General features: G+C 43.7%; 1 protein-coding gene across 1 annotated transcript in view; it reads left to right on the top strand.

Annotated features, from left to right (window-relative positions):
- Positions 1–13,655, top strand: part of MYO5A (myosin VA) — a 103,051-nt gene continuing 89,396 nt past the window's right edge. Inside the window, exon 1 of the mRNA XM_054169295.1 lies at positions 1–164. Coding sequence (XP_054025270.1) covers positions 138–164 — 27 coding nt within the window. The 5' untranslated portion in view covers positions 1–137. The remainder of the gene's footprint in view (positions 165–13,655) is intronic.

Genomic DNA, 13,655 nt, shown 5'->3' with positions numbered 1-13,655 from the left:
ACAGAGCGGCGGCAGCCCAGCCGCCCGCCAGGTAGCAACATGGCGCACCGCGCCCGGGCCGCCGCCTGAGCATCCTCCCGCCCGCCTCCACCTCCCGCCGCCGGGCTGCCGCAGAAGGGCCGCCCGCGCCCTGCGCCATGGCAGCCTCCGAGCTCTACACGAAGGTAGGGCGGCGGCGGGGCAGGGGGCTGCGCGAGGGCGGGTGAGGCGGGGAGCACGGCCCGGGCAGGCATCTCCGCTCCCCTCACTGAGCGGAGGGAGGACGCGGGCAGGGGCCAGCTCTGTTATCGGGAGTCCGCGCCTTTTGCCAAGATGGACCCGCATCCCGGCGGGGTGCGGGGGCAGGTCTCCGCCGCCGGTACGTGCTTTGCCCGGTGAGTCACGGCTCCGCCGCCCCCCGAAGAGGCTCTGCCCGCCGTGCTGGGCCGGGCGGGGGACGGCGGGGAAGCAGCGCCGCTGCAGCGGCGTCCGCCCGCAGAGCACCGCAGGGGAACGGGCCGTGCCGCCCTTTCCCTTGTGGGCACCGGAGACTTGCTGGGAGCGGGCAGTTGGGGCGGCTCCGCCAGCTCGGGAGTGATGCGGCGCTCTCTGGGAAGCGCTGGGGGTCAGAACAGCCATTCCGTGCCGTTCCGTCGTCTTCAGAAACGCCGTCCCGTTCTTCGTAGAACACCTTTTTTCAACGCCCTGGTATCAAACTAACCCTTTGTCTGACGCTGCACCTTTAGATCGTAGTTATTCTTTTGGCAGTCGTTCAGAAGCCCCGCAGTCAGCAGTGATGCTGTGCGTGGCTCCCACACGCTCTGCAAGCGGACATTTTTCTAATCTTTTTAGTCCTGTGTGTTAGTATCTCCATCAGCTTGCACCCGGAAACAGTTGCTGCCCTGTGCATCTTGGTGATGGCAAAGCTATGGAAAGTGTTTCACCCGCTAGCAATGCATCATTTTCATTGTTCTGCCTTGGTTGAGTGCAAAAACCTGAAATGAATGACAGACTACAGATTTTTAAGGGCAGAAGGGGTGACTGGGCTCACCACACCTGAGCACCACAGTACAACATAGCAAAGTCCAAATACTTCCTTGAAAAACCTTATACTGTCAAAGTGTGTCTTATGGAAGGCCATGCTGTCTGTATCCTTGAGCCACTTAATGAAATACTCCAAAATTAGCCCCAGTCTAGCTCATTGTGTGAGGAGAGAAAGGAAAGGAAACAGCCTTTTTGGTTTGGTGTGTTTTGTTTTGTTCACCTTATTTGTAGATGCCAGGGATAGCACATTGACTGTGTATCAGTACAAATCAGACTGGACAATCCCTTCAGTAGGCTTGACCATATCTGAATAGTGTATTTGTATAGGAGAGATTGAATGTGAGGAAGTGAGGCACACATGTGCACCCCCTAAAGAATGATAAATACATGAGTTAATGTGAAGCATCTTTATGTCTTGAGTCTCATAGAAGAGTATCTCCATTAACTGCCATTGCACAGAGATGAACATGAGCATTCTGGCCAAGAGAGCACTGGTACTGCAGAGCTGCTCCAGGGTGCCCAGTAGACCTCTAGGTAAGGAGCTCTTTTGGAAAGGTATTCTTGATTTATATTTCTCTGTAGATACTCTTATTATGGAGTGAAACTGCCTTACAGAGAGTTAAGCAGAAATACTTTTAATTATTTTTTTTAAATTTATTTTCAACCCTGTCTGACCTTGGATTCACTTTCTTGAGTCAGAAGCTGCTCCAAAAATGTGGGCATCTTTGCACTGTGTTACAGTGGAAAGTTCAGGACACCTTGTAGTTCCTGAGGAAGGCATGGCTCTGAACTGGGCTCTGGGTACTGTCTCTGCTGTCTTCCCTCTTTGCTGGCTTTTTCCCCAAGTAAGGCCATTACACTGTTTAAATCACATTCAGTATCTCATCCTTGATTGAGTAACAAGTGATGGATGTAGGGTCACAGCACACAGACAAAAGAGCAAACGCAGAGACTGAGAAGTGCAGAGATGATCCTCCAGTAGGGGCTCGCTGGGGAACAGGGGCCAGTGAGATTGCTTCTGTGCTTTACTCACACCACAGGCTGTTCTCCTCATTAGAGGCATATGTAGGCACAGAAAGAGCGACTTTCACATCTTTTTTATACTGGCAGGCAGAGTGAGGATTGTTATTCAGGACAGCTACTTAAAGTACCAGAGCATCTAGTATAGCATCAACACTTAACATGGTTTTGGCATAGATACCTCACTGGCAAGCAGGGTAGAGTATGAATTTATTGCTGACTTTGTGTGTGCCCTGAAGTGAAGAACCAGGAGGCTCTCTTTCCCTCTCCCACTGGAAACCCCCATGCCAGCTTGCCTGAGCTGTTCAGGTAGCTGTGTTAATGAGAGTTGTTTGGAACAGGAGTTGGTAAAATTGTGTTCATGAGTGAATGACCAGTGTTGCAAAGAAGCATCAGTATCTCTTCAAATGTTGTCTGAGAAGGGGAGAAGCAGTCTTCTTACTTCCAGCTATTGTTTGTGTAAGTGGGGCTCTGCTGCATGCTTCACCTTGTCTAGTCTTGCTAACATACACTACTAAGCCTTTAAATTCGGTTTCTTTGCATGCCAGCTTAAAAATGTTTGTCCCAACACTGTCCCAGGCATCTGTGCCATCCTGAAATAGCATAAAGAAACTCTTATTTTCCCAAACTAAATTAGTCTGTATTAGAAACCTCTGTAAGAAGTCATTCCACTCCTATAAGAATCCTGTTCCTTTGATTCATCCAGGTGTACATTTAAACTTGGGGACTGTATAGACAGCCTTCATGTTGGACACGGTCACAGTCAATCTGGAGATTTGAATTGAAGTTAAAGGACTTGCTTTAGCTCACTCCCAAGCTAGTTGTAAACTACAGGGCCCAAACCATGCTGGGCTATGTATTCCTGTGTCTGGTAATGCTGCAAATACAGACTGCTTGAGGGCATTAGCTTCAGGTTTAAAACGGCTCCAAGGGTTGCATCCTGGGTGTTGTTATTTAAGATCTTATGCCTATGAGCTCTGTTTAACTTGTCCTGTTGGACATCTGTCACTGGCAGGTTGCTGGTCATGCTGTAAGATCATTTCTGAAAGTTTTAGTTCTTTGACTTTGGGAACAAAGAGAAGAACGTAGGTGTTTTTCCTGAATCACCATAGACCTGCTAAGTGGTGCTTGAATGTAGCTGATCAACACTTCAGTAACTGTTAACCGAGAACAGATATCTGCCTACTTCTGCTGACTGGGGACAATCTAGGCCATGCATTGGCTTTTGTTAAGTGTGATCTGCTTTCCTTGGAAATTAAGAAGTGAGAACACTTTGCCTAGACTCATCTTCTCTGCACTGGCTGAACCACCACATTTTGTGTAGGACACGACCTTTGTGAGTTTCCCGTGTGTCACACCAAGCCCTGGCACATGCTCTCATTGCCTGTACATGAAAATTTCAGAGTAGATCAGGCAGTTGTTTATGTTGCCTCTTAGTGTGAAAAGTTGATATAATTCAGTCATTTTTGTTCTCCATTTCCATCCTTTTTTTTCCCCTGGGTTTGAGTTGCTTCTTTTTCATGCTGTGCTTTCATAAGCCTGCCGCTTTTCCCTCTTGAGATTTCTGTTTGTTTTGTGTTGCTGTGTGCAGTGCATTACTTTATTTATCTATCAGTTCAGTAAGACACTAATTTATTTTTATTCTTGGTGCTACTAATACGTTCCTTCCTTTCCAATGTCTTTGAGACTAGAGACAGCTAGCTTGAGATATTTCTGTGAACACAGAGGAATCAGTAAACAGTTTTCACTGGAGAGCATGGTCTAGACAAACTGAACACAGTAGCTGACCTTAGGCTTGAAATGGGTTTGAGGGTTTACAGGCAGTAAATTGAGTTGGGGAAGTGTCAGAGGGAACTGCATAGAACAAAAGCCCTCTTGTGTAGTCCAAGTGTCGCAGGGAGACAGTTCTTCCGTTCCTGGGCTGTCTTCATGCAGCTGCTTTGGGTGTGAAGCCAGAGTGTTAAGAGACTTGGTCTTCCCCTTCAGTTTTGATGGGTCCTTGCAGGCAAAAATGGCAAAAGGTGATGCTGACCAGGTTATGGCTTTTCTTGGGTGTGTTAATGGTACATGGGGAGGAAAATACAGCAGAAATCAACTTGAGCATGAGAGAAAAGATACCTATGTTTCTGTATTTCTGAGCTGATAGTGGGCTCTTCTTGGGGGTTAAAAAAGAAGCCTTAATTATGCAGTATTGTAAATTAATGTTCAAACTATTGCATATGTTTTCTAAACAGTGAAGTGTCTCAGTAGACAGCTGCTCTGTTCTTCCAGACCTACGCTACCCAGTAATGCAGGGATGGGAGTCATTCATCTCCAGCACAACCTGGGTGTCCTGCTCTTCTTCTAGGTTGGATCCACACAGTTTAGAACAGAAGGGTTTGCAGAGATCAAATGTACTTCAAGCATCTGCAAATGACAATGAGCCTTAACAGTGTGTTTTATAACTGTATCTCTGGCTTTTCTAAAAAACCCAATGCAGCAGCAGAAGAGATGGTATTTGTTGCTTTTCCCCTGCAGGGACCTGCTGTGGCACTGGAATAAATGTGATGACCACTCTGCCAGTGACAGCTCACAGCTATGTGCATCAACTTGATCCTTACTGCCTTTAAACTGAAGATACCCAGCCATCTAACAATACTTGGTTTAACCTAATCTTGACATTTTATTATGTTTTTTTAAACAGCAGTGTTTCCTGGAGTGAAATGCCAGCCACAGCAGCCTGAGAAACTGAAACAACTCTTAGCTTTCTCACGGCAGTTTTGTGACATGTCAGCGATTTATCATTCTTGTTAAAAGTAGCTGTGAGCCTTGGGAAGCAAGACAAGCAGTGTTATGATTCAGAGCCCAGTCTGTGCCAGACCTGCTCCCTTGGGTGCTGAGTGTGTCTGGAGGAGGAAATGATACCACCCTGGGCTGGGCAGTGGGGCCAGAGAGAGAACAAGCTGTTTGTGAAAGCTTTTTGCAGCCCATGAATAATTGTTTTTAATGTGTATTGTAGGCCTAATGAAGCAGTTGCAGTGTAGCATCATTGGGACCTACTTTCAGGGGATAGATCATACATAGCTTTATATTAAACAAACCAAAACAATTACGCTGTAGTCTTAATCTTGCAAGTTGTGTGAATTCTTTAATACATGCACAGAATAATTGTGAAGGTCCCATTTATAATAATTGGTCTTACTTTTTTAGTTCTTTGTGAATATCATGTTAAAACATTTACTTAATAATGTTAGTGGGCTATGTGATATCCCCTACAAACTCATCAGCAATCCTTGCAGAATAATAATAGCTGTCTGTTGAGCTGCCACTGGTTATTTGCAGGCTGTTTCTGTTGGAGTGATTTTCTAGCAAGTGCCAGATAAATAAATGATCAGATAAAGTGCTGTTGTGCTCCTGCTATGTCAGGAAATGTGTGCAATGACCACTGTTACGTTATGTTGTGTTATGGAGCCACATAGATCCAGGTTGAGTTGGAAGGGATAGACAGCCAGTCAGGCAAGTATATCCGGCTCTTAGGGTCTCTTTGTGGGGCCTTTGGGATTTTAATCCTTTCCATGTGTTCTAATAACAAAGTAATTTGTCTTGCTTTAATAAGGCTCATTGTTTAATCTCCATAGGGCTACAGAAAGCATGTTTGTTATTGAAATTCACTCATTGAACCAGTTGAATTGGAGGAAGTTACAGAAAGGTCCAGTATGACAAGGTTTCACTGTTTCTGGATGGTCTACTTATAATAGGATTTTAAAAAAGCAAGAAATGATAGTATGGTTAACCATAGATAGTGTTTCTGCTGTGAGGGAAAAGCAGTGTGCAGTTAGTGAGTCTGCTGTCCTGTGGGTACCAGTGGGATAGTGTCTGGATTTCTGGCAAGTCAGGCCAGCCTATGCAGCATCCCTTTGAGGAGCTAGCCACTTGAGGTGTCCTGCAGGGGCATTCACTAAAGTCAGGTTTCATTGCTTGAAAACCCAAACCAGACACAAAACAAATATTTACCGGTTTGAAAGTCTTGCTGATATTACTGGAGTGTTTGACACCTGCATGTATATATGAGCATACATGCATACAGACACTACTAATTTGAAAGGCATATTAGCTAGGGGGAAGATGATGGATTTCATTTCACTTTGCTCTGTCAAGCAGCAAGAGCTCCTCAAGTAAGAGCTAATGGTTTATTTTTTGCCTCTTGATTAACATCATCTTTGCTTGGTTTGCAGGTATGAAGTCTGGGACAAGCAGAGTCTGAACTCCTTGACTTGGTTTAGTTTTCTTTCATGTGCTGGAAGGTGCAGAGGTTATCTCTGATTTAATTTTGTGCTCACTGTAGTGGAGCAGTGTTTACTACTGCATGTATTGTGCTTGACTCTGATAGTGAGTATTTGTATTGTTGGGCCCAGGGCCAAGAAACGGTGTTTGAGCAAGGCTTTTGTTTCTGCTGCTTCACTAGCAAGCTACTCGAACGAGTAGGAGCAGCACTGTACACCTTCTGCTTCTCTTCTCTGTTGCTGAAATAGCAAGGAAGGACTTTCTATTTTCCCTCAATAAAAGGTGGTTTTGTTGCAGAAAATACGGTGTTAGGGACAGAACAAGTCTACAGGTCTTGGAAGTTTATATGCCTGTGACCTGGACTTTTTCCTCAAACTCTATCTTTCTGCTTAAGTTACTGTCATAGACCCTAACTGTGCTCATGATACACCCACAACAGATGTATGGTTTTGTTTTGGGAGTGATGCTCCTAAGAGTTTGAATGGATTAATTTGGTGTCAAAACTTTTAAGTAGAACTGCACCAGGTACAAAATTAAACCTGTTATCTAAAGGTCATGGGAGCTAGAGGAAATTCAGCTATGTTGAATTCAAAGCCTCTTTGTACAGTACCTTTTTCCTTTTATTTGCTTTACTCTGAGCGGCATCCAGGATGGAGAGTTGTATGATTGGGTTGCTAAGGCCTTATTTACCAAGGCCAATAGCAAGGCTTTTACTGACTTTTCCTGGCAGAGCATATCACTTCCATGCCTGTGCCAGTGCCATGTTTTGTGCCACCCTTTGCGCCGCCCTTTGCTTAGGACTGCATCATTTCCTCCTTGTTCTCAGTGTTGCTTGTGTTTGTTTAACCCTGATCCTGCAAAAATTTCTCTTTATTCCCTGTGAGTAATCACATTGCTTACTTTTATATAAACCTGGAAGATTTGGCCTTTTATTCTCTATTTTCTCTTATTGCAGGGAAATAACTTTGCTGTCTTTTACCTGCTCGGAATAATTTGTGCAGGGAAACAAATGAAAGCATATCCTAGGGGGTGTCGAATTGTCAGGTTCTTTGTGTTGAGCTCTGTGTGTGCAGGGTTGCAGTAAGTCAAGACCTGTCTACCCAAGTCCCAATTTTAATAGCAAGAGTGTATTTTCAGGAGGAGCTTCCACTTCCAGGGCCTGAGTGGGAAGTATTGGGTGGGATGGGTAACTTCAACTGCTCAGCACTACACAGATGTGAAATGCACCAGAGTTAGTGAGCTTATGATCTAGATGAGTTTGGGGTCTTCCTGTTCTTGGCCATCCAGGTCATAACCCGTTCCTTGTTGCCTACTCTTGGTTAATCACAGGATTTAGTAGTTTTACATATTGTAGTATATTTGTATGTAAAGAAAATGTAAAGAAGAGGTCAGTGCTGGCTAATAGGTTTGTGGGTTTTGGTTGGTTGCTTGGTTTTGGTGTGTGGGTTTCATTTTTTGTTTGTTTTTATAAAAGAGGATCAGTATTTGGTGTGATTGCATTAGAGTAGTGCCCTTCTTGCTGAGTCTTCAGCATTAAGCAGCTGGAACATAAGCACAGGAAACATTAAGCACTATGGGTAAAGTTTCAAGACTTTGCTCCTACTGAATAATGTGTGTGGACTGCAGATACTGATTGACCTAACTTTTAATGTAACTTTGAGTTCTAATGCAAATGTGCTGCCATCCAGCATGGCCTGGACAGGTTGGAGAGCTGGGCAGAAAGTAACCTTTTGAAGTTCAACAAGAACATGGGGAGGAGTAACCCCATTTATCAGTACAGGTTAGGGGCTGACCTGCTGGAAAGCAGCTCTTTGGAAAAAGACCTGGGAGTCCCTGGTAGACAACAGGATGACCATGAGTCAGTAATGTGCCCTTGTAGCCAAGAAGGTGCATCCTGGGGTGCATCAAGAAGAGTGTGGCAAGCAGGTCAAGGGAGGTTCTTCTTATGCTCTACTCTGTTCTGGTGAGGCCTCATCTGGAGTTCTGTGTTCGGATCTAGGCTCCCCACTTCAAGAAAGACAGGGAACTGCTTGAGAAAGTACAGCAAAGGGCTATGAAGACAATTAGGGAATTAGACCATCTCTTATGAAGAAAGACTGAGAGACTTGAGGCTTTTTAGCCTGGAGAAGACTGAGGGGGCATCTTATCAATGCTTATAAATACTTAAAGGGTGCATGCCACGAAGGTGGGGCCAATTTTTTTTCAGTGGTGCCCAGTGAGTGATGAGACAAGAGGTAGCAAGCACAAACTCGAACATAGGAAGTTCCATCTAAACATGAGGAGGAACTTTTTTAAGTTCAGAGTGGTAGAGCCCTGGAACAGGCTGCCCAGAGAAGTGGTGCAGTTTCCATCTCTCAAGCTGAATATTCAAAACCCACCTATAGGCCTTCCTGTGTAACCTGCTCTAGGTGAACCTGCTCTGACATGGGGGTTGGACTGGATGATCTCCAGAGGTCCTTTCCAACCCCTACCATTCTGTGAAATAAACAAGTATGAGTGAGAAGTCACTGTGCTGCTGCTGAAGGGTTTGAGGGAGCAGTATGAAGATTAAACTGGAGGAGAAGCAGTCAGGAAGGCAGAACGCAACTGTGCCTGCAGGGTTGTCTTTGAGACTGTTACTGCTGCATAGTTTGGTGAAAGTTGAAAGCTGTCCATTGCTCATCAAGTCTTCATTTTTGTCTTTTAACTCTGCTTCAGGAGGAGCTGTGGGTAAAACTGTCAGGGTAATTCACAGAATAAAAGTTGCCACTGGTAATTAGCAGAAAATGGCTTGCTGAGTTTATTTAGCTTTTAGGAGACAGTGAAGAAGACTGAGAGCAGACTCTTCCAGGATACTTACACTGCAGTCTGATGAGGACACTCACTTTGAAACGAAATGTAAAGGCTAAAGCACTGTTGCTTTGAAGAGCTCTCATTCTGCCTTTGTAGTAGTTAACACAGGGGAAATATGGTGTGTGACTTGTCGTGTCAAGGTTCCTGAGATGGCAGTGTGGTTAGATGCAAACTGCATGTTTCCAGCTTGACAGTTCTAAGTATAGAGGAACAGAGTCTTTTCATCTCAGTGACTTTTTTACCCATATGGTCTCTTTTTTTGGATAGGAAAAATCATGAAGTCTTGCTGTAGTTACTGGTGGTGTCTTTGAGTTCTTCAATTTGATTATCACAAGAGGATTTTGTGATTACTTTGTGATTTACAGGAGGGGAGGACACTCTTGCTCTTTTTAGAGCCAGAGAAATAAACTAAAAATACTATGAGTTGGTCAAACAATGCAGGAATTCATTGCCCCAACATGGCTTGTCACACGTTGCGCTCTGCAGACTCCATGGGTTATTCATAAGTGTCTTTAAAGCGGATGACCTCAGTTGTTTTTCTGTGGAAACCAGAAAGAGAGATTTCCAAGTTGCATTATGAGTTAGTGTATACCAATACAAGAAATAGGGAACAGTTTTCCATGGAGGTTGAGCCTATTTTGCCTGGAAAGGAAACATCAACTGCCTCTGCAAGTGCTGCCAATCTGTGTTACAAGACACATGGAATGGAACTAGGTGGTTTAGACTGCATGTACCTTCAAGTAAGTAGAATATGCTTGGCGGTTTTCTTGCTTTTAACTTAGGTGATGGCTGTATAGGCAGGCATATAGTAGCTTATTAGTATAATAGTTTATTAATAAAGGTTTAGGGTAAGTAGAATTTTGACTTATGATCTGGAGATACATAAGGAAGACATACTTTTTGAAAAATGCCAGACAGTTTCATTGTTTTGGACATTTTCTCCCACAGGAAAACCTCATATGACGAGAAATGTTTTCAGAAGTTGTTAGAATTTGTTGTCAGTGAACTTCCTCCCTGTGAGAATCTTATATATTGGAAACACAAAGGCAACATAAAGTTCTTGCAAACAATGAAATAGTGCTTGTAGAGAAGAGGAGTTTCTCTAAGGCTAATAAGGTATACCATTTCCAGCTAGTGTGAAAGATTCTAATTTCACTCCCCTTCCCAATTCAGAGGTGCTTGCTGTAATTTCCCTTGCTAATCAAGGCTAGAATTGTGCTAATGAGCTGGTCTGGACACAGCAGCACTGGGGCCCCAGCAGTACTAGCAGCCAGCTGCACCCAGCAGCGCCTGTGCCTGCTTTGCACTGGGGGATTTATGAGGGCAGGGCTGAAGATGGCAGTGGAAGAAATGCAGTCACACGCACCAGGGAGTTTCTGAGAGCAAGGCTGTGGCCATTAAGTTTAGTTCTGCTTTCACAGCTTCCCCTGACACTTCAGGGAGGCTCTTTGGAAGGTTTAACTCTGCTTACTGCTTTTGAGTTAGAGCTTCCCAGGCCATTCATATCAGGTCGTTTGGTTTTCTTCTGCAGGGACCTACTGCTAATTCCTGGTGAAAAAAATGATGGGACTAAATATAGCTTGACTAGATGTGCTTCACTGCAGTCAGGTTGCTGGTGTAATATAGCAGAAAAGTGTGTGGTAAGGAGTTTGCCATAATGACAGAGTTCTGTTTTGGGTTGGCTAAGTAAAACTAGTTTTCCTTGAATAGCTCAAGCTAAGTCAGTAAAAGCTCTATTTTAATGATGTAACCGCATCTCAGCCTGAGGCTTCTGGGTCATTCTAACATAAAATAGTCAGATTTTTGATTTTTGGAACCTCAATTAAGTGTTTTACTTTCAGTGTGTTCTTTTCTGGGAGATCTGGGATTAAGTAAAATAAAAAAAATGCTGTTTGGACCTGAACTCAGCCCTACAGAAGGACACTCAGAAAAGTATACCCTTACCTACTCTCAAACTTTATGCTAAATATCTTTCATTTTTACCTTTTTAATTGAGCTTTCACTGTTAAACCAGCAATTGTTCATATTCCAGATGCTTTACAGATACCAGAAAATTCAGCCCTATTTCACCTCTGAGCTAGATGATCAATTATGGCTCCACTACTTCTTTTTTCTCAGTAACTTGTGTCAGACTCCAGCACTGTAGCACTGTGCAGCGCAGCGCATCTGTCTGATCAGTACAGCCCTTTATTTTCCCTTCCTGCCTAAGCGAGTGCTAGATGCACCAAACAGTCTCATGGCAGTGATGCAGATGGCTCCGTGCTGAAGCAGAAACACTGAGAGAAAAGGCAGTGCTTCCTTTTTCTGTGTGTATGAACCCAGGATGGGCAGCCAGCTGCAGCCAGCACTCTGAACCCCTCTGTCCCTGAGCAAAACCTGGGCTGTGCTGCGTATCGCGAGAAACGATTCCGTTATCCTGCCTCCTCTGGGTGGGGTTTCCAGGCTTTGGGGGAGATAAGTATAAAAGGCTTCTGTAAGATCTTCAGTCCATTTAGGAACCTGGGGAAATTCAATCAGTGTTTCACTGTGTGACCTCAAGCGTTTAAAGGCTCGACTGAATTTGTACCAATGGTTTGGAAATAATGCTTATTCCAGCATTTAGTTAATTGTGCTGTGAAGTCTGTATTATGACTTGCATCATCTTGTTAGTGCTAAAACCCCTACCACCAGTTGTTCCCTTCGGCCTCATCGTATTTGTTTTCTTGGATCTTAAATTCAGACATGAAGTCAGCTGTGAAGTTAAACATGACATGATGAATATTTTTTGTCTGTGTATACCTTAAGTATTGGAGATTTTGAAATTTTATTAAGGCATATTTTTGTATTACACCCACAACATTCACTGTAGGCACACAAAGATGAAACCCTGCATCCTTTTCCTAATACTCCTTCTTCAATGCAACGTGTTATTAGCTAACTATAGTTATTAGTATTCAGGGGTGCCTCTAGTTGCTTCATTTGCCCTTAAATTTATTGTGTCCGCTCTTCTAGAGCTCATGATTCTATGTAACATGCTTTTCAGATTGGATAAATCAGGTGGTTTAAGGCAGACTTACAATTAATGCCTTTTTGAAATCACAATGTTGGCCTTCGTTTTGGTGGCACGGATCAAAATGCAATCCAGCAAATGCCTCTCTGTGAGGGTGTGACCCCAAACAAGGTTTTTCATGAGCCAGAATATTGTCTTGTTGCTCTGTTTGGGGTAGGCTCCACTCTTCCACTCAGCTTGCCATTGATCTTCTTGTGGCTGTTCAGCTGGTTTATGTCTCAAGTAGTGACCAAGTCTCAAGTAGTGGTGGTTTTGATCTAGCTGTAATTACCATCTTTTTTTGAAGATCTTTCAAAGCCACGTTCATTCCTTTGACAGGTCTGAAAATCAAGGCTGTTTCAAATCCAGAATATTTGTCAACATTGATTTTGCTTTGAATATGTTTTTTTTAAAGTCTGGATTACTTTAAATAAACATTTCTTGAGAAGTCTGCTGAATTAAGTGAAAATAGTGTACTGCAGCAAGCGAGACAGGAGTCCTGCTGTTCCACACAAGTTTTGTTGTAAGTCATTATGCTGTAGGTTTGATGATGTATGGTGTTCTAGGAGGATCCCTTGGCAGATGGGAAGCTACAAGAACAGTGGTACAGAGGCATCACTTTTTGTTGCCCTATACTGGCTTGTGGTAGCAGCAGAGACATAGTGAAGGATGTAGCTGGATTCAAATGCAGTGGATATTTACACAATAGATGAAGTACTCAAGTACAGCAGATTTCTTGAGCTGCTATTCCAGCAGTTTCTGTGTGTGGTGAAGGATGTGGTACCTTACCTGCCTAGCCTTGAGTACAGCAGTACACTTTGACCCAAACTGGCAAACCCGCTGTCAGTGGTATGAAAGCTCACAGTGGTGGTGTCTCTGGGTCAGCACTGTCCCCAGACCACTGTTTGGGAACTCCATGTGTGGCCAGCCAGGGCATTCCCATGAGTCAGAATACCATGGGTGTTTTGTTCTTCCAACGAGTTGAACTACCTGAGATTATTTTTAAGATAAACCATTAATCCAAGTTGTCACATACATTTTCCCTGCTGTATGTCATGATATAAATGATTATAAATGTATTTTTAAATTAATTCTTTTTAAATTTTAGGCCTTAAACTGTACAAGAGGTATGTAAATGGCTGTTGCTGGGCAACAAACCAGAAAATATGCTCCATGCATAAAGGATGGTACTGCCTTTAAGAAAATCAGTAATTATTGTTTTGATTCTTTTGCAAAGTTAAGGATGCCATTTCCCTCTCAACTAATTTAGATTAGTTGGTCAGAGGCTTTGCAGAAACCTGCTTGTCATGGAAATGCTTCCCAATCTTCCCTGGTTTCTTGGCTTTTCTATGAAAGTCTTTTTTATCAAACTGCAAGCTGTAGCAGCACTTTGTTAATGAAAATGCAGTGCATCTTTGGGGGATTGCCTGCATATTGCAGGACAGATGGCAGAAATTTCCAGAGCACCCCCATCCAAGGAGATCACACC

This window comes from Dryobates pubescens, chromosome 17 (assembly GCF_014839835.1).
Source record: "Dryobates pubescens isolate bDryPub1 chromosome 17, bDryPub1.pri, whole genome shotgun sequence".
NCBI lineage: Eukaryota > Metazoa > Chordata > Aves > Piciformes > Picidae > Dryobates > Dryobates pubescens.
This window is presented reverse-complemented; position numbering and strand designations above follow the sequence as displayed.